General features: G+C 32.1%; 1 protein-coding gene across 6 annotated transcripts in view; it reads right to left on the bottom strand.

The window, feature by feature from the left end:
• Positions 1 to 355: 355 nt before the first annotated feature.
• The window catches only part of LOC143080342 (hemicentin-1-like), an 86,747-nt gene continuing 60,130 nt past the window's right edge, over positions 356 to 26,972 (bottom strand). For 5 of the 6 annotated variants that reach the window (XM_076256146.1, XM_076256145.1, XM_076256148.1 and 2 more), the window contains 31 exons: positions 26,663 to 26,971; positions 25,859 to 26,164; positions 25,017 to 25,328; positions 24,412 to 24,726; positions 23,699 to 24,001; positions 23,060 to 23,368; positions 22,462 to 22,767; positions 21,450 to 21,749; positions 20,448 to 20,747; positions 19,195 to 19,491; positions 18,511 to 18,810; positions 17,830 to 18,138; positions 17,029 to 17,328; positions 16,354 to 16,662; positions 15,533 to 15,838; positions 14,820 to 15,116; positions 13,307 to 13,609; positions 12,646 to 12,951; positions 11,781 to 12,080; positions 9,921 to 10,223; positions 9,002 to 9,307; positions 8,358 to 8,657; positions 7,881 to 8,135; positions 7,163 to 7,465; positions 6,418 to 6,669; positions 5,755 to 6,018; positions 4,808 to 4,936; positions 4,462 to 4,579; positions 4,136 to 4,204; positions 2,594 to 2,650; positions 356 to 1,349 (listed from right to left, as the gene is read on the bottom strand). In XM_076256146.1, the coding sequence (XP_076112261.1) occupies positions 1,076 to 1,349; positions 2,594 to 2,650; positions 4,136 to 4,204; positions 4,462 to 4,579; positions 4,808 to 4,936; positions 5,755 to 6,018; positions 6,418 to 6,669; positions 7,163 to 7,465; positions 7,881 to 8,135; positions 8,358 to 8,657; positions 9,002 to 9,307; positions 9,921 to 10,223; positions 11,781 to 12,080; positions 12,646 to 12,951; positions 13,307 to 13,609; positions 14,820 to 15,116; positions 15,533 to 15,838; positions 16,354 to 16,662; positions 17,029 to 17,328; positions 17,830 to 18,138; positions 18,511 to 18,810; positions 19,195 to 19,491; positions 20,448 to 20,747; positions 21,450 to 21,749; positions 22,462 to 22,767; positions 23,060 to 23,368; positions 23,699 to 24,001; positions 24,412 to 24,726; positions 25,017 to 25,328; positions 25,859 to 26,164; positions 26,663 to 26,971 (8,417 nt within the window). In that variant the 3' untranslated portion in view covers positions 356 to 1,075. The remainder of the gene's footprint in view (positions 1,350 to 2,593; positions 2,651 to 4,135; positions 4,205 to 4,461; positions 4,580 to 4,807; positions 4,937 to 5,754; positions 6,019 to 6,417; positions 6,670 to 7,162; positions 7,466 to 7,880; positions 8,136 to 8,357; positions 8,658 to 9,001; positions 9,308 to 9,920; positions 10,224 to 11,780; positions 12,081 to 12,645; positions 12,952 to 13,306; positions 13,610 to 14,819; positions 15,117 to 15,532; positions 15,839 to 16,353; positions 16,663 to 17,028; positions 17,329 to 17,829; positions 18,139 to 18,510; positions 18,811 to 19,194; positions 19,492 to 20,447; positions 20,748 to 21,449; positions 21,750 to 22,461; positions 22,768 to 23,059; positions 23,369 to 23,698; positions 24,002 to 24,411; positions 24,727 to 25,016; positions 25,329 to 25,858; positions 26,165 to 26,662; position 26,972) is intronic. The other variant, XM_076256147.1, reaches the window with a different exon arrangement.

Here is a 26,972-nt window from a genome sequence, read left to right as displayed (position 1 = left end):
TATATGATAAATTGCCACTGATTTTCACTGAATTCTCTGGTAAGGGTTACTGATCCTTTGGCTCTCACTAAACAGCTGGAGGTACACAGTGTTACTATATTCAAATATATTTTCAGGTATCCTCAAAGCAATGACGTTTTTTTTACACTTCAGGCAGTTCACACTTTTGACATTGCAGTAGAGCATATAATTATTAATCAGTGGCGGATCCAGAACTTTTCCTAAAGGGGGCCCCGCTCCAGTCATGCTTCAATGATTCCTTATATAATCAACCAATTTTTCCCAGGAAAGGCCTTCTGGATCTGCCTATGATAATTCATAGACCAACTTGGTATGCGGAGTAAAACATGAAATGTTATGGATTTTCTATCTTTTATTTGATCTTATAAGGTGACATAGTTACAAATGATGTATACATATATATAATAAAAAAATCTATTGGTCTAGAAAAATATCTATATAAAACAATGTACAAAATTTTGATATAAAATTGAGGATATGTATAACGTGGAATTATTTTTATGTAAAATAAAATATCAAAAGCTTGTAATATTAAAACATACAACAGATTACATCCTGGATTTCTTTGTGCATATACCCTGTATAAAATGAAATTAATAAAAACCTAGATACATACTTAACAAACTGTCATGGAGCACTATTATGCAACATTCACTATGAGAATTCTTAAAAATTGTACAAAATTTATTAACAAAATGATAAAAAACAATTAAATCACTAACTTGCATTTCAGAAAACAACAATAAATCTTAACAGTGGAATGTTTTGATTCTTTCAGCAAATATCACGTTCAAATAACAGTTCTTAAAAATAACAAATATTAAATTTTCAATAAAATTTAAGATACAAATGTAGCATTGCTATAATACTACTTCATGAAAACATTTAACGAAAAACGAAAAAAAAGTATGTATCAGAAAAAATTCCTACTTTTAAACTACAAAATGTTGATTCTAATTCATAAATTGAGCAAGATTAACTTGATTATTTTTTTAGCAAGAAAATTATTATGTGAAAGCATTTGAATTGTTAAAGTTTAATGATCAACAGTTTATTACTCGGCTTCAAAGTAGTACTCAGGTCCAGCAATAACCTCAACGTCATTACCAGTTCTAGAGGAGGTAGTACGATAGATATCTCCGCCTCCATTTGATACTACTCTCTCTTCTAGCACAATCTGCTCATCCCCACGGAGTTCGTCCTGATGGTGCCTGCTCTTCTTCTTCTTCCTGCGGCGACGTCTACGTTCCTCTTCATCATAAGTATATTCAATAGCTGGTAGATAATAGGGACGGGATGCAGCAGAATGTGTTACATATCTTTCTCCCCTAAAAAAGATAAAGATTCAATTAAATGATATCATGCTCAGTGAATTCTTCAAATATAAGACTCTTTGCTAAACTTTGATGTCACCTCTACCTTCATATTATTAACAGTATATATACTCAGGATTTTTATTCCTTTAAGTATCTATTCTTTAGTTGATATTTTTGCTTATATCCATTACTCTGATGGGTAGTTGTCTCATTGGCTATCATACCACATCTTCTTATCTTTATATTGACACAATTCAGACCACAACAAATTTCTGTAATGTGACTGATCAATTTATAAATTACCTTACATCACCCAATACAACTTTCTCTAGAAATATAATAAAGTATAAAGCAAAGGATAAATAAGTCAAGCAAATTATACCTTGCAAAATTATTATCCCTTTTAAATCTGTGCTTTTAAAAATATATGTTTTTTTAGTATAAGCTGAATTGTAAAGCCAAAATTTTGTAAAAAAAAAATATAAAGGATTTTTAAATAAGTCAAGTCTTGACACCCAAACAGGCTTATCCTTGATCCCTGTATAATTTTCTGAATAGAAATGCTGGGAGCATCACATTTTACCTGCTATTAAATTTTATATTTTGAGAAAATCTATAGGTACTATATAATGGTATATGTTGGGAATAGAGATAAATAAACTATATTTTGGCAAAGAATATATAAAAACATCTTATAATTTGTGTTGCTACCATAGCAAATAATTTGATGACCACTGATTTAAATAACTTTTTATTGGTTTTTTTATAAATTAGATTGAGACCATTTGGAAGAAAATATAATGGTTTGTTGAAGATATTTTCTCTAATAAACCTTCAGTACTGTCTGGTTCAGTATGGTCAATTGAAATTCTCTCTTGGTTGTAAGAACAATTTTCACATGGAGTACTGGAGATTTTGGGGATTCTTTCTTGCATTACCTATGTATACATTAAAGACCTGTTGGTGACCTTCTGCTGTTGTCTGCTCTATTGTCGGGTTGTTGTCTCTTTGGCACATTCCCCATTTCCATTCTCAATTTTATACACAAGCGTAATTGTCTTTAATCATTTTCAATCACCCTCTTTCAAAACAACAATAAGAATAACATATTCACAAAATCTCTGAGTCTTTACAGACACATTATAGCTATTGCAGATCCATACTTAATGTTTGGGAATAATTTTTAGTGATATTTATCACAGTATCAAATCAAAGACTTCCTATACAGAAAACAGAGAGATATATCTATTACTTACACATCATATTCAGGTCTTACGACTCGGTACTTAGTAATCTCATAATCATTCTGAGGTCTGCAATAAAAACATGTTAAATAGGAATATTAAAAAGCAAAGCTAAACCTTGAAATTATACCTTGTAAGCTTTAGTATGGATTTAGTATAAACTGAATAAAAGCATTTTAAGCATTTTTTTTTCCTTCAAAATTCAGACAGAAGTCTAAAGCATGGCATGTTTTTGCTTTAAGAAGAACAAACAAATGTTTTATATGATAGGAACCCCCCAGACACTAATAAAAGATGTAAACAAAGACTATATTTCTAAACCAGAACAAAAAACAAAGCTAATTTTTAACTCTTTGTTATACAATAATATACCAAATATTTGATCAATGACTAAAAATTCTTCTAGCCAGTACATTTTTTTGGTAGTTTTTTGTGTAAGGGCACTGCAGTCAATAGTAGATCAACTAGAATGAAACACACATTTATCTATGATTAAGTTTTATTCAACTGCATACCAAAAAAAGGTCATGTTTACAGGTACCATGGTGAAAGTACAAAACTTATGTATAAGACCTTCAAGTGTAAAAACATAGACTGATTCAAATTCTCAAGCAATGGTCAGTGGCAGATCCAGGAATTTTTTCATAAGGGGGCCCCTTGACTGCCAAAGAGGACTCCCTCCAGTCATGGTTCAGTGATTCCCTAATTAATCAACAATTTTTTTTATACAAAAAGGAAGGACAGCACCCTGGAAGCCCACCCCCACTAAATCTGCCTCTGATTATAAGTATGATATTATTAAATAAAATCCCATGATATAAATAATAATATAAAAGCCATAAGTTTTTTTACATATTATATAGTACAAAATGTATATTATATATATATTGTTTATGTTATAAACATTTTTGGAATGAATATCAGTCATTAGATTACTGCTTTGGAATTAAAATCAAAATATAAATACTAACATAAGTTAAGACAAGAGGAGACATGGTCTAATTGTCAATGAGGCTGTTTTAAAAAATAAATTAAAAGAATCAGGTGCCTTTATAACAAATTCAATGCTTGTTTCCCGCAGAACACACTACCTTAAGTATGTGATTAACTAGAACAAAAGTGGCATAAAAATCTGGTATCAATCTTTGTTTATCAGTAAAAGGTTGATTTTTTTCTCTGTCATTCAATCCCAAAGCAGTAATCATAATGTAAGCTGCAATAATTATAAAGGACTGGGGAAAGTACAATTAATAAGTTTGACAAAATATTTACTGTGGATTCATCATTATATTTGGGATACCAATTTTCGTACCTTTCTTGTGTATAGTAGAACCATGTACAAAAATCCAGACTTTGAGCTATGGCACAACTTAGAAATCAAATTTCCAGGAAAATGCAAAATTTCCTCAATCAATGAAAACATTTATAAATCCACAGTATAGAGATATTATTTTGTCCATAACATATGTTTTAAAATTACTGGGTTTTAATAGTAAAACATTTTTTTGCAGAGTTATTTTCCCATCCAAGTGTATATATATTTTAATTTCTTACCTAGCAGCACCATAGGCCATTGGAACAGTATCTACATATACATCTCTCTTGGAAATCATTGATGGCTCCCTGAAAACAACAATCAATAAATATATTCTATCTGCTTGATTTTTCTTAATAAGTAATAGAATTCTTTGATAAAACTGATAAGTACTGTACTCATGACATTATATCCACTGTACTCAGTTTTAGTATTTATAATTACAACAATAAATAATAGACACTCTGCAAGTACTCATGCAGTCAAAAACATATAACAGAAAACTGTTAATTTACAGCCATGTTGTAGTTATTTTAAATTAATATTTGAGAAGTCAGAATCCTACCTAGTGACAACAGTAGGTACTTCATAGAATCGTGGAATATCCAGTTTCTCATGGTCAGGTGTAATACGTCTCTCTTTGTCTTTACCTGCTCCAGCGCCAAAGCACATTGCACAACAACCTTTAAAATGGATATAAAATCTATTATTTTATCATTCACCATTTTACCTATATAATACCAGGAAAATTCTTGCAAGTATTTTTTTCCCTTAAAATTGAAATATTTTATTGTCCTTTAAAAATTGAACGGAGATTTTTTAATCATCTGACCTAATTAACTCTTCTATTTATTTCTAAGATCCTTTATTACAGCAGTTTTAAATTTCAAAAAATTATAAAATAATTTTACCTTGAAGTATACAGCAAACACACAGAACAATGAGCAGCAGGATGAAGAACAGGATTCCTAGACATATAGCTGCTATTTCTCCTCCAGTCAATCCTGCTGAAGCTACTGATGCTCCAGTACCAGGAGTTACTGAAAAAAAAAAAAAAAAAAAAATTATAATTAAAATAAGAATCATGCCATTTTTCTGAATAATGCGATTGTCAATATAAAAAAACCAACATGATACAAGCTGAAAGTGTCATCTTCAATTGAATTATTGTTTTGCCTTAAATTTTTGTTATCTATTTGTATGCTTCAATTTGACAATGATTTTTTTGTGTGTGTTCAAAATAGAGGTAGGGAAATATGTATGAAGCAAACTAAGTATTATTTCTTCATTTCAATTTGAAATCTTTTTCACCAATATATGTTTTAAAAAACCCATCATTGTCGGTACATTGTTTTTGCCAGATGGCTTACATCAAAATAGTACCCTATCCACCCTTCTAGAGTTGACACATTGTCTTATGAATAATCATTTATGGGCTTTATAAGTGAACTCCATAATAAAACAAGAATGTGTCCATAGTACACAGATGCCCCACTTGTACTATCATTTTCTATGTTCAGTAGACCATGAAATTGGGGTCAAAACTCTAATTTGGCATTAAAATTAGAAAGATCATAACATAGGGAACATGTGAACTAAGTGTCAAGTAGATTAGACTTCAACTTCATCAAAAACTACCTTGACTAAAAACTTAAACTGAAACGGGACAGACTGACAAACAATCAAACCAACAAACAAACAGACAGACTGAAAAACATAGTGCGCCTACGTGGGGCATTAAAAATTCTAACATTCTAAAAGAATTGTAAAGCATACTTTAACAGCTGCCACTTTATTGATGTGGAGAATCTCCATTGAAAAAACTATGCTGATGTTATACTGATATATGTGCACTCACCTCCAGAACCCACAGTAACACTGAAATGGATGTCTGCGGAGTGTCCAACTTCATTGTAGGCAATACACGTGTATTGTCCGGCATCTTGTTCATTATTCATGTCAACAGTGTACAATTTCTCAGTCTGTCCGTCCAAAATGAATCCATTGTATTTCCACTGCCAACTGATAGCAGACGGATTGGCAAGAGTGTCACATGACAAAGTAATTGGAGAATTCAGACCTTGGCTGAATGAATTGGTGGTAACAGCACTGACGGGTATATCTGTAAAAAAAAATCTCAGAATTTACATGTGTACAAAAGAAGTTATAAAGGAAAAGATTGTTATAAATGTTACCTGTAAAATCAGAGAAAGATGGCAAACTCATTTTGCATACATCTTTGCCTTTTTTAGGGGAGGGGCTTTATGGTTGTGATCTTTGTATTTGATACAAACTGTATTTAGAATAAACAATTAATAAACATAATTACAACTTTGTTCTTAGCTCTCAATATGTTAAAATTCAATAACAGTTTCATACTACTTCGGCAAATATCTGGTATTTCACACCTAACAATTAACAGAATAATAACACAATGTTTTATAATGAATATTCAAATAGAATAGAGAAATACAGAATCATCGGTAAATAAATCTATAAATATTGACCTATCAATACTTACATTTAACATCAACATCAATTGTTGCCTGCTGTTCCCCTGCACTGTTGTAAGCCTTACAGGTATACAGTCCATCATGAGGAGTCCATATTGAGTTTTGTACAGTGTATGTCTGTCCATCTCCTACTTTAGTATCCTTGTGATACCATTCATATTGAGGAGAAGGATTTGCTGTAGCGTTACAGAACATGGAAAAGGCGTTTCCTTCCAGGACAGTAATACCATTGGGTGTTATCATGATACCGAAAGGTGCAACTGAAATAGATAAAGTAGTTATTCAAGATTAAAATGTCATCCTTGTATATGCCATGCTTTAACTCCTTCAGGAACATTCAAAAGTTAATTTAAATTACTTGATTTTGAACCAAAATGATTTTAAAATTTCGATTGTCAGACAAGCATGTGAAAAAAAAGGTACATAATGTTATATAAATTCAGAATATTTAGGGTGGTTCATTTTTGTGATTGTTTAACAACAAAAAGGAAATGCTTCGTACAAAAAATGTTATCAAAATCAAAAATGGAATTTTTTATCATTCAAAAACCTATATCATCATGATCATATAGCATTTTTTGCAATAATAAAAACATCAAAATATTCCAAATTTTTAGAATATGTAAACTGAATTGTCCAACTCTGAATATTCACTATTAACTATACAATGTATACGTAATCCAAATTGTCCAACTTTGAACACCAAGCATAATATAGGTAACAGACAGCAGTAAAATGAATCATCAAACCTACCGGTCAAGTCTACATCAACCCTTCCAATGTTAGAATTTCCAACACCAACATTGTTCAGGACTGAGCATCTGTAATCAGCAATATCAGAGGCTTGTAAATCTAAGATGGTCAGACTTGGATGAGTGACAGTAGCTCCTTGATATTTGTTGCCGTTCAGATTAAGTTGACTGGATTGTCCGCCAACTATTTTGGTCCAAATAACACTTGTTGCGAATGGATTAGATGTGAATTCACATGGAATTTCAACAGACTGGCCCTTCTTTCCTTGAACGGGTGTAGTTGTAATCGTCACCTTGGGTTTAACTAAAATAAAAAATTGAAGATGATTTAATTATTGTAAGCTGAGCTAAATTTTATCCTGAGTTGTTTTGTTCACGATAGATATCCACGAAAATTAGTACCCTCGAAAATAAATGAATCCACAGTATGTTAAGAACATTATATACATCTAGTTACTTCGATGTGTTTAATTCTCACAAAGTAAGACTTTGGCACTAAAATGGAAGGTTTTCGTCTCTATAAAAATTTCTAAAATCTTGATTAAAAAATTGACAAATAATCAGCTTGTTTTTCACCAGTTGTAAAATAAAGACTAAATAAAGACTACAAAGGAAATATTCATCTTCAAAACTATGTGGTAGTGTAGGGATATGTAAAATTCTGACTATTGAAAAACAAATAAAGAAATTAAAAAAAGAAAAACTTCTTTACTACTTACAGTGTACAGTTACAGTGGTCTGAACCTCTCCAGAACCCATTGTATTAATAGCTTTACAGATATATGTGCCTTTGTGACTCTCCTGTGCATTGTTTATTGTCAGTACAGGAGAATTGGAAATAACATTATCAGATCCAAGTTTTCTCCATTCGAATGTAGGATTTGGGTTTCCTGTGGCAGAACATGTGGCAGTGATTACCTCCCCTTCCTCCACAGTTATTGGACTTGGGTTGATGGCCAGATTGGTTGGAGGGTCTGAAATCAAAAGAGATTATTGTTAAATTACAATGCATTAATTATTCAAATTAGCTAACAGACATACATGACTGTTTCCAATTTGATTTTGTTGTGTGAAAAGTAGATTAAGGGAAAATGTATTAGGCAAACTATCATTTTTCTAATTCAATTTGCAGTGTGGAAGCACTTCATATTAAAATTATGCAAACAATATCTGTCTCTATTGTAATTCATTTTTACCTCCAACTGTGTTCAAAAAGACTGGACTGCTTGAAGCTGTTCCTTCAGCATTTGTAGCCTCACATTTGTAACTTCCACGGTCTACTTCTTCAACTGGACTAATGGTCAGACTTGGTGTTTGGACAGTGCCCCCAGTGTATCGGTTATTGTTATTTATATCAATAACACTCTCAGCATTATTAGTGATGAACTTCCATCTGATCTGGGTAGCACCAGGATTGGCTGTTACAACACAGGTGATAGTTACAGGGTCGCCTAATCTTACTGAATTAGGAATACTAGCAGTAACTACTGGTGGATCTGAAATAAAAGGAGAAGACAATCTTATTTGTTGAACTTGTGTCTTATCCTTTTAAGACCAAAAAATATAATAAAGTGGAATAAAGGTTCAATATGAAGTAAAAATATTTTTTTTGAATATTATGAGAATCTGAAGCACTTTTCTGGTAAAATTTCTCTAAATCATTAAATAAAATGATTAGTTATACAAAAATCAAATGAAATATTACATCTTCCTATTCCCCATATAAATTTAAATGTATAGTTAACACTATGTTCATTTGCTGTGTGCAAATTGTGCCTGTAAAGAAACCAAAAAAACTGTAGAGCAGTTTTTCATTTTCTAACAATAAAAAAACACATACTTCCAATAACATTCAAGAATGTAGGTGATGAAGCTGATCCAGTTCCAACGATATTAACAGCGAAACAATTGTACTGGGCTTCATCTGCCTCCTCCACATTGTAGATGATGAGCGATGGGGAATTTACGTTACCACCACCATAATCACTGGTTCCCTGTGGTATATTTTGTGCAGCGCTATTTCCAACTTTCTTGGTCCAGTATACTTGTGTGTGTTGTGGATTGGATTGGATATTACATGGGATAGTCATATCAGTGCCAACATTGATAGTGTATTGATTCTGAGGAATGGTAACGACGGGTACACCTGCAAATAAATATGTCAAAATTGTTAGAAAATTGATACTGGCTTTATATGAAAATATGTACACAAAATATTGTTTAAGTGCATAAAATATATTGGTACAACTATATGTAGTTAGACATACAGACTCTTCTATTGTATTGTGAGGGAAACGATATTTCTTCACTTGACACGGAAAAAAATTTAAAATTTAAAATGTAAGGTTTGCTGATCATTTAATATATACCGTATTACAAATCTAACTATTCTGAGTCTTATTATAAAAGATATGTGGGTGGAATATGAAACTGTTATAACTTTAGACAATTTCGTAAACTTTATGTTTTTTTCAATGGTTCTCTAAAAGATCATGTTCTTACTAAATGACATTTTCAAGAACTGCCATTTTTTTAGAGACATTGTTGTAGCAAAAATCAGGAAAGTAAGAGTAAATTATTTCATGCAACAATTTGATTTCCTTGACTACTCCTGGTCTGAAAAAGTCTTATAAAGCTATTAACTCCCTACCACATTTAGAATAACTTACTTCCTGCTACAGTAAGAGTACTTGACTACTCTCAATCTCTGACAAAATATTACACAGATAAAACTTCTTACAACATCTAGAATAACTTACTTCCTGCAACTGTAAGAGTTCCTTGACTACTTTGACCAGTTCCAACAGAGTTGGCAGCAAAACAGACATAATTAGCAGCATCGCTTGTATCAGCTCTGATTATATTAAGTGATGGTGATGCCACGGTTCCTCCCCCATATTTGTTTGTGTTTGACATGTCAATAGTAACTGTATTTCCTCCTGAAATCTTCTGCCAATATACAGACGTGTGAGATGGATTAGCTGAGACAACACATCCAATAGTAACGTTATTTCCGTAGTTGACAGTCATGGCATTCTGGGTCAAACTGACACTTGGGGTGTCTGAAAATTAATGGATAAACATGAGATATAGGAATTTTGTGTAGTAAATAAAATACTGTTTTGAAAGCTCTCTTAAAAGCTTTAAATAATTCTACAGAAATTCATCATTCATGTATAGTTTTTTTTATGTTTCGTATGTATATGCTTATCTAAGTATTCTTTTGTTTCAACATGAATTACTGTTATTCCCAACATCTCTTTTGTATTGAGTCATCAGGTGCTTTTTCGTCTACTGCTAAAAAAGCAACAAATAAAAATATCCAAGATACATAAATACCCTTATCATTCACCCTCCTCTTATTGGTTTGATTTTGTTGTTGGGTTGTTGTCTTATCAACATTGTTATGTGTCTCAGTCTGTCATATCTAAATATGTATACTTTCTAGAACTAGTATTTTATAAGTCATTTTTTTAAAACCTAATTGCAAAGTTCCACTTTTTTTTTTAGCATTTCTATTGTAATAGTATAACATGCTAAAACAAAATATTACAATCTACAATACATAATAATAATAATAGTGGTTGTGCATTTTCCACCTTTTTTTTATTGTCAATAATTCTGTTTAACCTAAAAGCAGAATATATGGAATAAAAGGAAGCTTTCTCTTGTTTAAAAACAGCAATCCAAAGCACATGCAATACAAACTACTCAAAACAGGTCTAAAGCATGCAAAGCACAGCAATATACTAATGAATAAAAGCCAGAGACAGAAAATATTTATTGACTGAAGAGAATATTGTTATAAATAAATTTCTACTAACAGAATTATAACAAAGTTCTTTCAATTTTTTTTTTTACATTTCTGTATGTTCATAGTTCAATAAATATTAATGATTTTATCAGTATGAATTTTCTTACTTTTCCATTTAATCAATGTATTTTCAAATTTATTCATTTATCAACAATTTATTAATCAAGTTTGGATAAAAATAAATTTTATTCATATATCAAATGGTGATCCAGACATAATAACTGGTCATGTTTTTATATTAAATTATGATAATAAAATTTGAAATTATATTTAAAGTAAAAATTTTAATTAAATATTTAACATAAATTTTTCTTATAATCAAGGAAACTGCTGTAATAGAACAATTTCAATGTTAAATAAATTTTATCAATACATGAATTTCAAAACTTTTCATACAGTTGCCTTATATATAACTCAAATTCATGATGTACTGAAAACTTCATTTTTCTTTTCCAAACCAAATACAGATCACAAGGCCTTTTACCACAATCTTTATCTTTTTTATACTTTATAATACATAAAAAAGTTATTGAATACAATGATAATCATTTTACTTAAAGGGCAAATTTTAACCTTAAATACCTAAAACGCTATATCTACACTACATTACATTCCATCTACAAAGCACGCTAACTTACATAAATAAGCAAGTGAATCCAGCAGGATCTCGTCGGGTCTATATGAAATGCTGTTAAAACTATCAACTACATAATGGAGATACATGTACAATCAGCAATTATTATTATCGTATAAAACACAAGTTAATTGGATGAATGCTGGAACGTGAAAATTGTGCAATACTTACTACCAGAGACAGCTAAGACAACCTGAGTACTTGATCCCGTTCCTACGCTGTTTCTTGCAAAACAGTAGTATGTTCCGGCATCAGCAAATTGAGCATTTGAAATAGTAAGACCAGGAACGTTAACTGAAGATCCAGTATATTTTCCTCCATTTATAGTAATTGTTTGTGTATTGCCTCCTGTAACCTTCTGCCAATAGACCTGAGTGTGGGTTGGGTCAGCAGTAACTTGACAAGCTAGAGTGATAGAGCCATCTACATTGACCGTGTATGCAGAGGTTGGTACAGTGACAATTGGTATATCTGAAACATAAATAAACATCAACTATAACAGTGCAATCTATAAGATTAAGAATTTAAATATTAAGTGTATACTTTTTCTACAAATATACTCTAAGTCACTGACAAATTCTTATAAAAAACTGTAAACAAAAATTCAAATATGAAATTTTATACTTTTTCTTCAACTTAATGAATGAAACAAAATTGTTTCCTAAATTGATATTTTTTTGTCATTGCAATGAACTATGACCTCTTTCCAGTAAAGACTATAGATTCTGTTGAAATATAATTACAGAATTAAATTCTGAATTTTGAAAAAGACAATACTAAGAGGACAGAGATTTTATCAATAACACCATAATGTGGATTCATCTTTATTTGTGGAATACTGATTTTTGTGGATTTGATGGGAGTGGGTAAAACAATGAAGTTAAATGGTCACAAAAAACACATTTTCTGAAGGCTTGTGCGTGTAGAGTTTGACAAAACCATGAAATCATATTAACCAAAAAAAATAATAATTTTGCCCTCAGTCTGTGAAAATTGGCATTCAGGAAAATAAATTAAATAACTTTGTGTGACTTACTTCCAACTACATCAAGATTGGTTGTTGTACTAATTCCTGTACCGACACTGTTTGTAACTTTACATTTGTAAACTCCTTCGTCACTCTCTTCAGCGTTATAAATAATAAGTGATGGTGAACTGACAGTAGAGCCACCATATTTATTATTATTGGTGGTATCTCCGATCTCTACTACAGTGTTTCCATTAGCTCTCTCCCATCTGACCATGGTGGCAGCAGGATTGGCAGTGTATGAACACTGTAAAGTGATGTCGGACCCTTTGTTGGCTGAGTATTGTGGCTGGTCTACAGTTACGGTTGGTGTACCTAAGTTAAAAATAGAAAAAGTTTATTTTGGATTTTTTTTTCATTATACATTAAAAGGGTAACAGCAATCATCAAAATATAGGACAGACAATCAGACAATGTAACCCCACCAATCACCTATACCAGGGAAAAAAAGACGCAAAAACCAAATACAAAACAACAAGTTACATCAAGTTTTGGGTGAAATTGTGTAAGCAGGAGAGTTCATGCGAAATACATTTGAATTTAACATCAAAAGTCTTTCTTACAATCAATAATATAAATTATAATATGAACTAGGTTAGAAGTAAAAGTTATAAATCAACGAACTGTAAACAAATATATTGATTAAAATCTAAAAGAGGTTTAAACTTACTTCCTACAACTGTCAAGTATGTCTGCTGACTTTGTCCAGTTCCGACAGCATTTGTGGCCAAACACACATATCGTCCTTCATCAGATTTCATGGTCTGACTGATGACCAGTGATGGTGAGTTTACTTCACTACCAGTGTATCGACTGTTTGTCATATCGATATCTACAGCATTACCATTGACATCAACTCTCTGCCATTTTACCGATGTATGGAAAGGATTTGCTTGGACGTTACATTGTAATGTAATTGAGTTTCCGATGTTGACCGAGTAAGCATTTGATGCAACATTGACCACAGGAGCACCTAAACAAAACAATATTCATTAGATATTTATATCATGTTCAAGATTCCAAATGTCAGTCTTGCAAAAATTACTACTTGCAGTCAAATACATTATTCTTTTTAAATTTGGTACAAATTTTAGTCAAAGCCAAAATATTGTTTGTTAACAGTCGGCACAAAACTTGCTGTTTTTGTAATAAATGACATACTGCACATTGAAAACCAAAATTCATCAAATAATGAAAATTGACAGACTTTTTTGTAATAATGGTTTGCGAGAATTGTATTGAATACAAGAGTAATCATTGTTTTGAATTATATTTGCTTTAAACATAACCCCCTGATTCCACTAATAATAAGTGAAGTATAAAATAAGTCTTGTGTACAGGTTGTCCTTCTTTTTAGCTTACAAGGGGTCATTCTAAAATAAAATAAATCACTATCATTATATAAATTTTACCTGATCAGGTAGAGTTAAAACAGTTAGGTAATTGAAGGATGTTCTATTTCACAACAGGAAGTGTTTTCTTAAATTATTGTGTGTATAAAATTGTGTGTATCTTATAATAAATAAAATGCCCTAAATTAAGTAGCTGTTTTAGCTGATCAGGTGAAACTAACTAAGTTATATTTACTTAATTTATTACAACTATATCTCTAAACAGAAAGTTACATTTTTAAAACCTTTCGGTTCAACAAATATCCTTCTATCACAGTTCCAGTTTTCTGAAAATTAAATAAAGCTATGACTATTTCCTTTCTGCAAGCTAAACCTACAAAAGAATTCAAATAAAAAGTTAAAATTATTTCTGAAACAAAATTTTCAATTAGTGAAATTTTCAGGCCATACCATACTGTTTATAGGGCTGCAAGGTTTAACATATGTTGTTCTTGTCAATAGTACAGTTAGTTCACAACTCAAACCAATGGTTGTCTCCCCTTCCATTCTAACATAGATTGTCTCCCATTTGGAAATATATCTTTTATCCCAGATGTTCAAGTGAATTTACCAAGCGTATCAAAAGTTAAAAACCCTTTTTTCTTAATTCTTCTGCGAAAATAGAAAAATAGGAAACAATCTAGGAAATTAGAGATAACAAAACCACATCATAGAAAAGGTGTTAAAATCTTAGGTAGGCGACCAAATCTTTCACACCTTGCTATTAACATTAAAAGTGAAAGCAAAACACAGTAAAAACACCGTGACTTAGTATGCTAGCATTTGACTTACTGCCGACCACATTTAATAAAGTTTGTGCACTCTCCCCAGTACCAACACTATTTGTGGCATAACACTTATAGTCTCCGATATCTCCGGCTACAGTGTTAGTGATTGTTAAAGACGGGTTAGATACTGAAGACCCTGTGTATCTATTGCTTGATTGGAGGTCGGTAAATACACCATTCACATTCCTTCTCCAGTACACGATTGTGTGGGCAGGGTTTGCTGTGACCGTACAGATCAAGGTAATTGTTTGACCAATGGTAACACTGTACTGGCTCTGACCAATGTTGACCTGAGGTATGGCTAAAAAATATCAAGAGAGAATTAATTAGTCATGTATTTATCAAAAACTTATCTAAATATCAAGAAAAGTTAATTAGTTATATATTTATCAAAAAGTTATTTAAAAATTGTGAGTTCCAATTAATTTTTTATTCCGTTTAGTGTATGTACCAAAAAGTTTTTTGAAATGTGAGTTTCAGAAATAAATGTTTATAATTAGTTCTATGTATAATATTCATCTCAAATATATTTACTGGTCTTTGACCTATGATTGAAAACCAAATAATTGAAAACTGAGGGTTTACATGTACCTCTATTCTATCATTTGTTTTAGTTTAGTGTAGTTAGGCTGTTCCCTAAATGATGTATACCCAACAAGATCTTGATTAACAAATAAAAATTGTTGGTGTTGTTGTTGTATATGATTGTTTACTCACTTCCTACAACATCTAAGTTGACCTGTGAACTGACTGTAGTGCCGACAGCATTTGTAGCTTGACAAGTATAGGTAGACTCATCCGTGTTCTGGGCATTATAAATGGTCAATGATGGTACACTAAGGCTACCACCAGCATACTTTGTGGGGTTGTTTGTTACATCTACTGGTGTTGAAGTGCCGCTAGAGCTCACTTTGTTCCAGCGTACCATGGTAGCAGAAGGTGTTGCAATGACTGTGCACTGAAGTGTGACAGAATTTCCTAATGTCACAGAAACACTTGTATCAACATTAACTGCTGGCCTACCTAAAAAGAGGGGAAAAAAGCTTATTTAACTGTGGATTTTTATGTACATTTCATTGTATACAGTTCTTGCTATCTAATATGACAAATGAGACAAAATTTTATAAAGTTGTGCTAGAGAATAATTCTATCAACTAAGATTTCATTGGCTTGCCTACCCATTGAATGTCCTTGCTCATTGCATCAACAAAAAGAGAACTTCTCATAACTGTTTGGCATTTCTAGATTTATTTCAAGTAAATATGATTAATGATGATGGACTATTGAAGACAATTGAAATAAAGAAATTGCAAAAGATCACATTCCTTTTGTCAAAACAATCTTAAACTTGACTTAAAGGAAAGTGAGAAATAATTTTAACAAAAAATTGTTTTTTTTATGAATCAGTTACACTGTGACACCCCAGACGTCATTAAACAATTGGTCTTATTTTATATTTTGTGTCATTTTAACATAAGCATAGTGAACATATGAATTTTACTGGAAAGTGTGCAAATTTATAATTAAAAGTCCCTTACTTCCAATGACATTGAGTTGTGTCTGTTGACTTTCACCAAGTCCTACGACATTCCTTCCGTAACATTTGTACACGGCGATGTCGTCTTGATTGGCGTTAAGAATGGTCAATGATGGATTGTTGAGGGAAACACCTGAGTATTTGGAATTATCCATAGTTGTGGCTCTGATGGTTGTTGATGCACTGTTTCTGACCTTGACCCAGTAGACATCTGTAACGGCTGGGGAACCAGTGACGGTACAGACAAGTTGTACACTTTGTCCATAGTTGACATTGTAGATGTTTTGTGGAACTGTGACTTGTAGGATATCTGAAATAATTTAACATAAATTACACCATCTCCAAGCCTTCTTTTTTTTATGTTTTGGTTATTCAAGTCTAATATATTCAAGTAAAAAAGGATTGTGAAAGAAAATTTGTGGTGACCTAATTTTGCACCTGTAAATATCCTTTCAAGAATATGAATAGACATAACAGAAAGTTGACTAGAGTATACAATTGAATTAGCAGCTATAAATGGAAATGTTTTATGCATAAAATGTAAAGTATCTAAACAGTAACTATAATTTTAACACCCCTATCAGTTTGTAAATTTGCCCTCCCAATTAAATTTAGCTTTTTATGGTCTAAAAATAAAAAAATGACAGACTTATCTAAATGGCCTTCCAATACTTACTTCCTGTTACATCAACATAACTAAGAGCACTGGTACCAGTTCCTACAGAATTGGTAGCAGTACATCTGTAGTAGCCCTCGTCATCAGTGGCAGCATTCAGTATGGTAAGAGATGGATTCTGTAAGTTACCGTTCTGGTACTGAGAGGAATCACTAATATCAAGGTTAGTTTCCTGGTTATTATTCACTCTTTTCCATTGGACAGTTGTATGGGCAGGGTTGGAAGTGACTGTACATACAACTACAACACTCTGGCCGATTTCTACTTGGTAATTGTCTGGGATCTGAACGACTGGTATATCTGCAATAAATGAGGGATCATTCATATAGATGTTAGAAAATCATACAGCATCATTCAACCATATCATGCAAAAAAATTTTAAGGTTACGCAATATATGCTAAGTGAATACAAGAATCAAATCATTCCTTCACGAGGAAAAACGCTACACAAATTTTCATTTGTCCACATTTTTAAGAGAAAATTTTACAAATAATTATTACAAAACATTTTAATACTGAGTGAAAAGTAGATAAAAAATCATTCCTGTACATACATACACTTAATACAATCTAGGTATCAAAATAAGTAACACTTTTTCATTGAACATATCATAATAAAAGTCTTAAGTGATGGTTTCATATGACCTTTAAAAAGACCTTTATACACCCTCCTGTCACAACAAAGAATGTTCTTGAACTGGTCGTAAGTGACCAAATAGAAGAGGCTGATACTTCTCATGTGACAATAAGCCATGCACTTAAACTGGTTCTAGATGACAAATAAAAGAGACTCATACATACCTCCTGTAACAGTCAGGAAAGTTCTTGAACTGGTTCCCGTTCCAATAGTGTTTGTAGCAGCACATTCATAGAATGCCTGATCTGAGTTTCTATCTGCATTCTTGATTATCAGTGATGGAGAAGATACGGTACTACCTTCATATTTGGATGGATTATTGGCTGGTACAATGTTAGTCACAACACCATTTTGTATCTTTTTCCAGCTGACACTAGTATGTGTTGGATTGGCAGTGACAGTGCAGACAAGTGTCACAGAATTACCCCATGGAGCTTGGTAAGTATTAGAAGCAATGCTGACTACTGGTGGATCTGTTAATTGAAAATAGTAGAAAAAGTTTAATTTTTTATTATTTGACACTCAAATCAATATAACTAACTGATTTTTATTTTTTCAACATATAAATATTTTGTTAAACAATTGTTAGATTAATCTTGAATCTTTTGAGCTTGTTTACTTTCCTAGCTTGCCAAAACAGATTCCAATTATCACTCTACATGCAGAAAAGTTATAATATTTTGTGATAGGGTTAAATTTAGATGAATGCATGTTTCACATCCATATTGTTGATTTGTAGGTATTATTTTGACAAAAGATTTCAAAATAAGCAAAAATAACACCCATTCAAAATTTAACCATTTCAATAAAAAAAAAATGACACTTGAACAAGAAATTTTACTTACTGCCTTGGACATTCAAGAAAAGTGAACCACTCTGTCCAGTTCCAACACTGTTGGTGGCAAAGCAAACATAGTTGACACGGTCACTCATCTGGACATTAGTGATGGTCAATGTTGGGTTATTTACTGTAGCACCAGAGTATTTATTGTTGTCAATCGTGATGGTTGTAGCTTGGTTATTGCCATCAATTCTCTGCCAGCTAATAGAGTTATGGGTAGGATTTGCCTGAATGGAACAAGTTAAAGTAGCTGTACTTCCAATGTTGACACTGACTGTGGCAGGAACGGTTACTTGTGGAATACCTGTAATACAAACATATAGTAATTTAAAACAACAGGCTTTTTGAACAATTTTTTTTCTTTCTCCATTACAAGTTTTAATTCTGTAAACTTGAAATTGTTAAATCTAAATTCATTGTGCCATGAAATCTGTCTGAACAGAATTTCTTCAATAATGAAGATCCTGTTTGCATAGGCATGTGACTGGTATAGAAAGGTTAAAATGATAAACAATATCCTTGGTATTTCTTGATGCAATTATAGTTTACAATACAGGTTTCACTGTAAAAGATCTATCTACTGATGACATATTTATCGTTTGAAAAAGTTATAACATTGAAAGTGAAAAATTATTTCATTTTTATTTTTAAATTAAAAAAAATAGGCAAATTACACCAATGAACTTACTTCCAATAACATCTAGAGTTGTGGGCTGACTGTTACCACTGCCAATGCTATTAGTAGCATAACATGTATAGCTGGCTTTATCACTGGCATCTAGATTAGAGATCATAAGAGATGGACTGGATACTGAGAAGCTGTATTTGCCAGTAGACTGACCAATTGTTGTTGATTGACCACCTACTGTTTTTGTCCAGTATACCACTGTTGCACTAGGATTGGCTACTACATTGCAGGTCAACTCAACATTACCTCCAAACTGACCGTTGTAGTTAGGCAGAGGAATTGTAACAATTGGCTCATCTGTAAAAAAATTATCAAATTTAAGAAATGGAAAGCTCCCTTTGTATTCAATTTTTCAATAAAGTATTTTTTTCACCCAAAAATTATTTACTTGGGTCTTTTTCTTATTTGAAAGTTTTGAGTTGTTTTTTGTTCATGGAAGGGTTTCAATATCAAAATGTGATAATTTACTGAGACTTTGACTTTATTTAGAACATTACTGGTATCCTTAGTTTTTGATGATGCATGTTCCTTTTATTATTCCTCAAATTTAAATAAAGGAAGGGAAGAAATCTAGTTTTGTATGTGCTTTTCCCAAGTGAGGACTTTGTCAAAGCTTGTCATCATTTAAATCTTTGCTTTTTTGTGGTTTTTTTTTAAAATAATTGCTAAATTCCTGGCAGATCCCCAAAGGAGATTCTGTAAATTCAGAAATTATTGCGAAGTTTTTATCATTGAATTTGAGACAGGGTTATAATCGCAATAATTTAAACTCGCAATTTGATTTGTTTAATAGGAATTAAACAGGATTTTTCTCCATATCGCAAAAATAAAAATCACATTTCAGTCTAAAAGTACAAAATCTCAATAATAAATGCACACAATAATTTCTGAATTTACAGTAATGTTCATAACATGATAATACCATGGATTTCAAAACAGGTTCCAAATCCATTTTCTTAACTAGAGTAACATTTTTTCACATTTTGTCATAATTCTTTATTATATTGCAAGTTTACACAAAAAGTACAAGATAAACATGTGTTTACTTTCAAGTGCACCCTTTAATTACTACAATATACCAGTACCTATAGTAAAATTAAGAATGGAAATGGGGAATATGTCAAAGAGACAACAACCCCATCAAAGAGCAGAAAACAGCTGAAGGCAAGAATGGGTCTTCAAAGCAGCCTGAAAATCAAGCACTGGGAGGCGGACTTTAGCTGGCCATGGTCTACATATTTATAGTTACTTACTGCCAGTAACATCAACAAATGTAGAGGATGAGGTTCCAGTTCCAACAATATTTGCTGCTGTACAGATGTAATATCCTCTATCGCTTAGATCAGCGTTGATTATTTGAAGATTTGGACTGTTGACGGTGGGGGTGTTGTATTTTCCAGCTACGTTACGTAAGCTGGTTTGAACTCCACCATCGTATCTGTACCATTGTACGGTGTTGGCAGCAGGATTGGCTGTAATGGTGCAGACTAATTCTACTGTGCCATACTTCTGAACCTGGTAAGTACTGGATCCAATTGCTACCTGTGGTCTATCTGAAATACAAAGAAAATTACTGTTATTAACACTTCTTTAAAAAAATTAATTATTACATATTTTAAGACATTTTTGCAGGTTTTTTTTGTTTAAATTTGGTAAATTGGAAATGCAAATAAAAGAAGAAGAAAAAGTCAAATATTTCACAATAAATATAAAGGTAAGAAGATGTGGTATGATTGGCAATTATAGAACTCTCCCTCAGAGACCAAATGATGAAAAGCATTTTAGCAAGATAACATATGCAGCATATGCAGTAAGGTTTTTAAGTGGTTGTTGTGGTCTGATGTTATGTCAGGAAATCTAAAACATCTAAATCCAAATATTTTACAAATTTTCTGTAATTTTTAAGCATGTTAGACCATACATGTAAAAGTTACATTGAAGACAACGACATTAGTGCTTTTCTTCTAGATTCTATCCCCTTTTTTCCCATCCCTTTCTTCTTTCTACACTTTCTTCTATTCTATCATTCTCTCTCTTTACATAAAATGTTATTTCAAAAAAATTTGAAGAGGTCTGTAAAACTTTACACCTCTTATTATGACTTATCCCTTAGCATGTCTGCCCATCCCCTTCTTAGGTGAAAATAGATAAACTTATCCCTTAGCATGTCTGCCCATCCCCTTCTTAAGTAAAAATAGATAAACTTATCCCTTAGCATGTCTGCCCTTCCCCTTCTTAAGCAAAATAAACCTTACCTCCAGCAACCCTCAAAAAGGTCTGTATACTTCGTCCTGCTCCAACACTGTTGGCTGCAGTACAAATGTAAAATGTTTCATCTCCCTGTTGAGCATTAGCAATAACCAGAGCTGGTGAATTCACAGTTCCACCAGAATATTTATTATTTTGCATATCAACATTTTGTTCCTGTCCGTTTAAGATTATTTTCCACTGAACGCTGGTATGAGTTGGATTGGCTGTGACAGTACATGGTATAGTTGCTGAACTGCCAAAATTTACAGAATACTGACTAAGTGGTATCACAACGTTTGGTACATCTGGAAAAAAGAACAAAAAAAGATTAAAATTAAATAATTTTAGAAAAATCTTCAATTTTTTTCATTGTATTGCTACTATGTATTCACAATTAACAACCAAAGCAGTAAAATATATTTTAAAGCATTTTATATGAACAGGAGGTTGTTAATGTATATAATTATTTTGTACAAATATTTACAAATTCAAGAATACATGTACCATCAAGCAAACCAATTTTGATTAAAATGATTCATTGTTGGTTGCTTAACATCCAGTGGCAAATATTTCATCCAACTTGAGTTAGCAGGCCCTGTTCTTAAGTTTCTTAAAATGAAATAATTTATTTTTCAATTCAAAAGACCTTTCCTGTGTTCATTCCATGTTCAGCTTATGCTTGGAAGATGAAGTTTCTGACTTTTCCAATATTGGCTCATTGGGAAAATATTGTGTGGCTTTATTATTGTCGCTATGTGTGTGACCTAAGCAATCATAATACATTTTATAAGGGCTAAATCATTATGTATGAAGGAGGGTAGGAAGGGATGTTTAATCATTGAATGTGACCTTTTTCAGTTTGCTTCTATTACCATTATGTAGCATAATGCAAAACTATCTAAAAAATAATCCTTTGTTTGTAAGGATATTTTGAAAGTCCCTTCTTACCCTCACACATACATTTTAATGGAACCTCTTATTAAAAAATACCTCAGATCACATGACAATAATACTTACTTCCTGAGACTGTGAGACTGGTGGGGTTACTTGAACCAGTTCCGACTGTATTTGTAGCATAGCACCGGTAAGTAGCTATATCATTAAAGTCAGTATTCAGGATGATTAAAGATGGTGAGCTGACTGTCTGTCCTTGATATTTGGCAGAATTGACCTTTGATACTGTTATTTCACCAGCGTTGGGATATTGTCTGGTCCAAAAGACAGCAGTTTCTTTTGGTGTAGCAGAAACTGTACATCCTAAAGTTATCTGGTTACCAATGCTAATAGCATAGGTACTTTGTGGTATGTTGACAATTGGGAGAGCTGAAAATGGAAAAAAAAATTAACTTGTTTATGATGGCCTTTAAATATTTTATGGTATTTCAAGACGAGAAATAGGTGAAAATGGTAAAATTTTGTTAATTATAAAGGCATAAATGTAACGAGTAGATAATCTTATCTGTATTAGGCAAAAGATTTCAGAACTTTGTGCATACTTTATTCGGCCTTCGATTTATTCAAGCGTAACTAATTCTCCTTTCTAAACAAAATGCATGTCTTGAATTTTTTTAGCATGGTATCTTTAACGAGTTACTTAATTATATATTTAACTAACCTCCAGTGATATCTAATGTTGATGTGCCAGAGTTACCAGTACCCACAGCATTCGAAGCTGAGCATACATATCTTCCTGCATCACCTGACACTGTGTTCAATATGGTCAAGGATGGGTTTCCTACAGTTGATCCTTGATATTTCTGGTTGTTATTAGTTCCCATATCGATGGCCACTAACTGATTCTGATTATTGTATTTGGACCAGGAAACTGATGTTGCTGCTGGGTTAGCGTTTACTGTACAGGAAAGTGTAGCAGTTGTTCCAAGAGTAAACTGGTGTGTTGCTGGTGTAGTCACAGCTGGGACCTCTGTTAAACAGCATTAAACAAAGAAAATTTTAGTCAAATGGAAAAATTATACCAATTGCATAATGTAAATATTTGTGTGGAATTAATAATATTAAAGTAAAGTCTACATTAAAGATGATAACTAAAAGGGATTGGTGACAGGTATAGATTTCTTAATGTATTTTTCACCTTTAGTTAACAATGCTTGTTTTTGAAAAAGGATCTCTGAAAATAACAAGGTGTTTTTTTTTTTTTAACCATTTTGCTATTACTTTTTTTTTTAATTTTGAATTATAAATCCAAAACAGTCATGATCAAGAATACTTGAACAAGAAGTCATAAAATTAATACCTCCAAGAACTCTGAGGAAAGTTTGACTGCTCTGTCCTGTTCCAACATCATTATCAGCAAAACATTGATAAAATGCTTGATCAGCTTTATTGAGTCCAGATATCATTAGAGATGGTGACCCAACAACAGACCCACTGTATCGGGATACAGCTGTATCAATATTTTGTAAAGCTCCATTACTATCCAGTACTTTCCAGTATACTCTGGTTTCTGATGGGTTGGCTGTTACTGTGCATCCTAATGTTACTGACTGTCCAAAATCTCCCTGGAATTCTGACTGGGTAACTTGTACAGTCGGGACATCTGCAATAAAATAGCATTAGCTTATTAAACATGTTAAATGGGTTACAATTTACGTACTAAGTTAAATCCACAGGAATACTTTTTCTTTCTAATTTCTATTAAAGATGAATGCTAGACATTTAATAAATATTTCAGAGCTAAAACCTATTTTTTTGTACCTTTTTCATTTATACTAAAAATACTGAAGACAAGAAATTTTTCTAAAATTATATCTAAAGTTATAAAAATATTGCTACATTCTTTCTTTTCATGTTAATGGCATTTGGCAAAATCTGTTAGTCATAAAAAAAGTTTGGTGACATATAACACTACTTAATTTAGTTTTTGAAATGGCACAATATTAACTTCATTTCTGGACAAAAAATTTAACATAAAATATATAAAGAAATGTGTCCACTGTAATAACTTACTTCCAGTGACGTCTAAGAATGTTTGACTACTTGATCCCTGACCAATGGCATTAGTAGCTGTACAGATGTATGATCCTTCATCAGCGAAACTAGCCTGGCTGACTGTCAAGCTTGGAGAAGTTACAGCTGAACCTGATAATCTGCTTCCACTACCAGGAGCACCCACACCTGTGACATCCTGAGTTTGACCATTAACAATTCTCTTCCACTGGACTACAGTATGGCCTGGGTTAGCATTGACCACACATTGTAGGGTGACTGTGCCTCCTACAGTTACTGGGTAGCTATTGGACAGTACAACAACAGTTGGCAGGGCTGTAATTCAAATTGTAAAGCATTTAAATTTACTAGTTTTATACATACCATAAAATATAAACTATAAAACAGTTACGATTGTGACTAAAAATCAATAAATTCCTATTGCTTTTAAATTAATATCAATATTAATGTAATATGCAATAAATCTGTCTGATTAAAAAAAAAACAAGAAAAAACATTAGATCAACATTGAATGTCAAAAACATGTATTTTTTAATCAATTGAACTACATTACATCAATGGAGAATATCAAATGAATGAATTAAACTTCTAGAGTTATCTCCTACCTCCTGAAACAGCCAGATTAGTTTGCTGACTCTGTCCAGTGCCCACACTATTCTGAGCAAAACAAATGTAGGATGCAATATCATCTAAATTAACATTTGTGATGACTAGACTTGGACTGTTGACTGTTGAACCACTTAATCTGGCATTATTAGAGATGGCGCTGGCATCAATTGTAGATGTGACTCCTCCTTTTATTTTTTGCCAGTATACAACACTGTGTGTTGGATTGGCTGTGACGGTACAGCCTAAAGTTACGGTATTTCCATAATCAACGTTGTATTGGTTCTGTGTGACAGTTACAATTGGAATATCTGTAAATAAAAATATGTAGGTATTTAAAAGTTAGAAAGCCCTGATTTTAACTTAATTGAAGAATGAGTTAGTTTATGCTTTGATGCAAAAATGTATTTACATATTTTGTTTTGGAAGATTTTCTCTGTGTACATTTATCTGCTTCTCTAACTGTAAAATCTGTTCAACATTTCAATTATTGGTCAAAATCAAAAGCAATAAAAATAAAATATAGCAATCATATTCATATAATTTGAAAACATAATAAAATCTTTGGCACTTTTAACAAAATATGATGAAATTAAAATTTACTGTAAGTTATGCTGAATATATGCATTATTTAAATGGATTTTTATTTGTAAAATGTTTTTGTGTAACAAGTCAATAATGACCTCAACTAATGTCAAATCAATAATATATATGCATAATTTCATACTGATTTTTTTACAAATATAATTGACCTAACTCACAAAAACTCAGATAAAAAATGTATTTTGTTGAACTAATAAAAATAATTCAAGTATTTCTCATTACACATTACAAAACTTACTTCCAGAGACTGTTAAAACTGTACTAGAACTGGATCCCAGTCCAACACTGTTCTGTGCATTACAGATATAACTGGCTTGATCGTCCAAGTTAGAATTGGTTATTGTAAGTGATGGGCTGCCAACTGTAGACCCACTGTATTTCCCACCACTGTTTGCCACATTGATATTTGTGACGATACCATTCTTATTTTTGGTCCAATATACACTGGTATGGGCTGGATTAGCAGTAACTGTACATCCAAGAGTCACTTGCTGACCGAAATCAACACTGTAGTTTGGTAAAGTAACCACAACATTTGGAGGCTCTGAAAACAAATTTGAAAATGAACAATAAGTTTACTAAATTCTGTAATTTTGCTTTTTTGGTTTATATTTGATAGGATGTAATTCTTAATATGGAGTAAGATATATTTATATATTTACTTCCAGTTGTTACTTGATTTTCTTATCAAGTTAGCATCCTAATAGGGTAAATATTGCAATCTGTATTTTTAATGTATAGGAATGTACAATTTTCTCTTCTGAAAACTCTCAAAACCTTTCAAAAACAAAGTAATTGCATAAAAATTGTAATTTATTAGATATAAAACCAGTTTTTTTATTCCTATTCATGCTAGGAGCGCATTTGTAAAAAAGACAATGCATTAACTATACAGCCCTTGCACAGTCGGTATTTAATAAACAGAGTAGCCTCCCCTCTGCCTCTGATTATGGACACATGGTTTGTACTATTCAGCTATGTATATAAATAACCCAATAGTACACATTTCAAAAATAAAAACATGTATATTTAGAAAACTTACGGCCAGATACTTGTAGAGTTCCTTCTTGACTGTTTCCTGTTCCAATACTGTTAGTAGCGTAACAAGTGTATTTTCCAGCGTCACTGAAATCAACATTCTTTATCACAAGTGATGGAGAAGTTGTTGTTGATCCACCATATTTAGCTGTGTTTGAGTTTGGGCTGATAGTGGTTATTTGACTGCCACTGTTCTCAAACCTCCAGTATACATTAGTTGCACCTGGATTGGATATGACATTACAACCAATCGTAATGTCATTACCTACTAGTACTGGGAACAGAGTTGTAGTCAGGGTAACAGTTGGTACATC

Source organism: Mytilus galloprovincialis, chromosome 6 (assembly GCF_965363235.1).
Source record: "Mytilus galloprovincialis chromosome 6, xbMytGall1.hap1.1, whole genome shotgun sequence".
Taxonomy (NCBI): Eukaryota; Metazoa; Mollusca; class Bivalvia; order Mytilida; family Mytilidae; genus Mytilus; species Mytilus galloprovincialis.
Note: the sequence above shows the minus strand (reverse complement) of the source record. Positions and strands in the feature narration are given on the sequence as shown.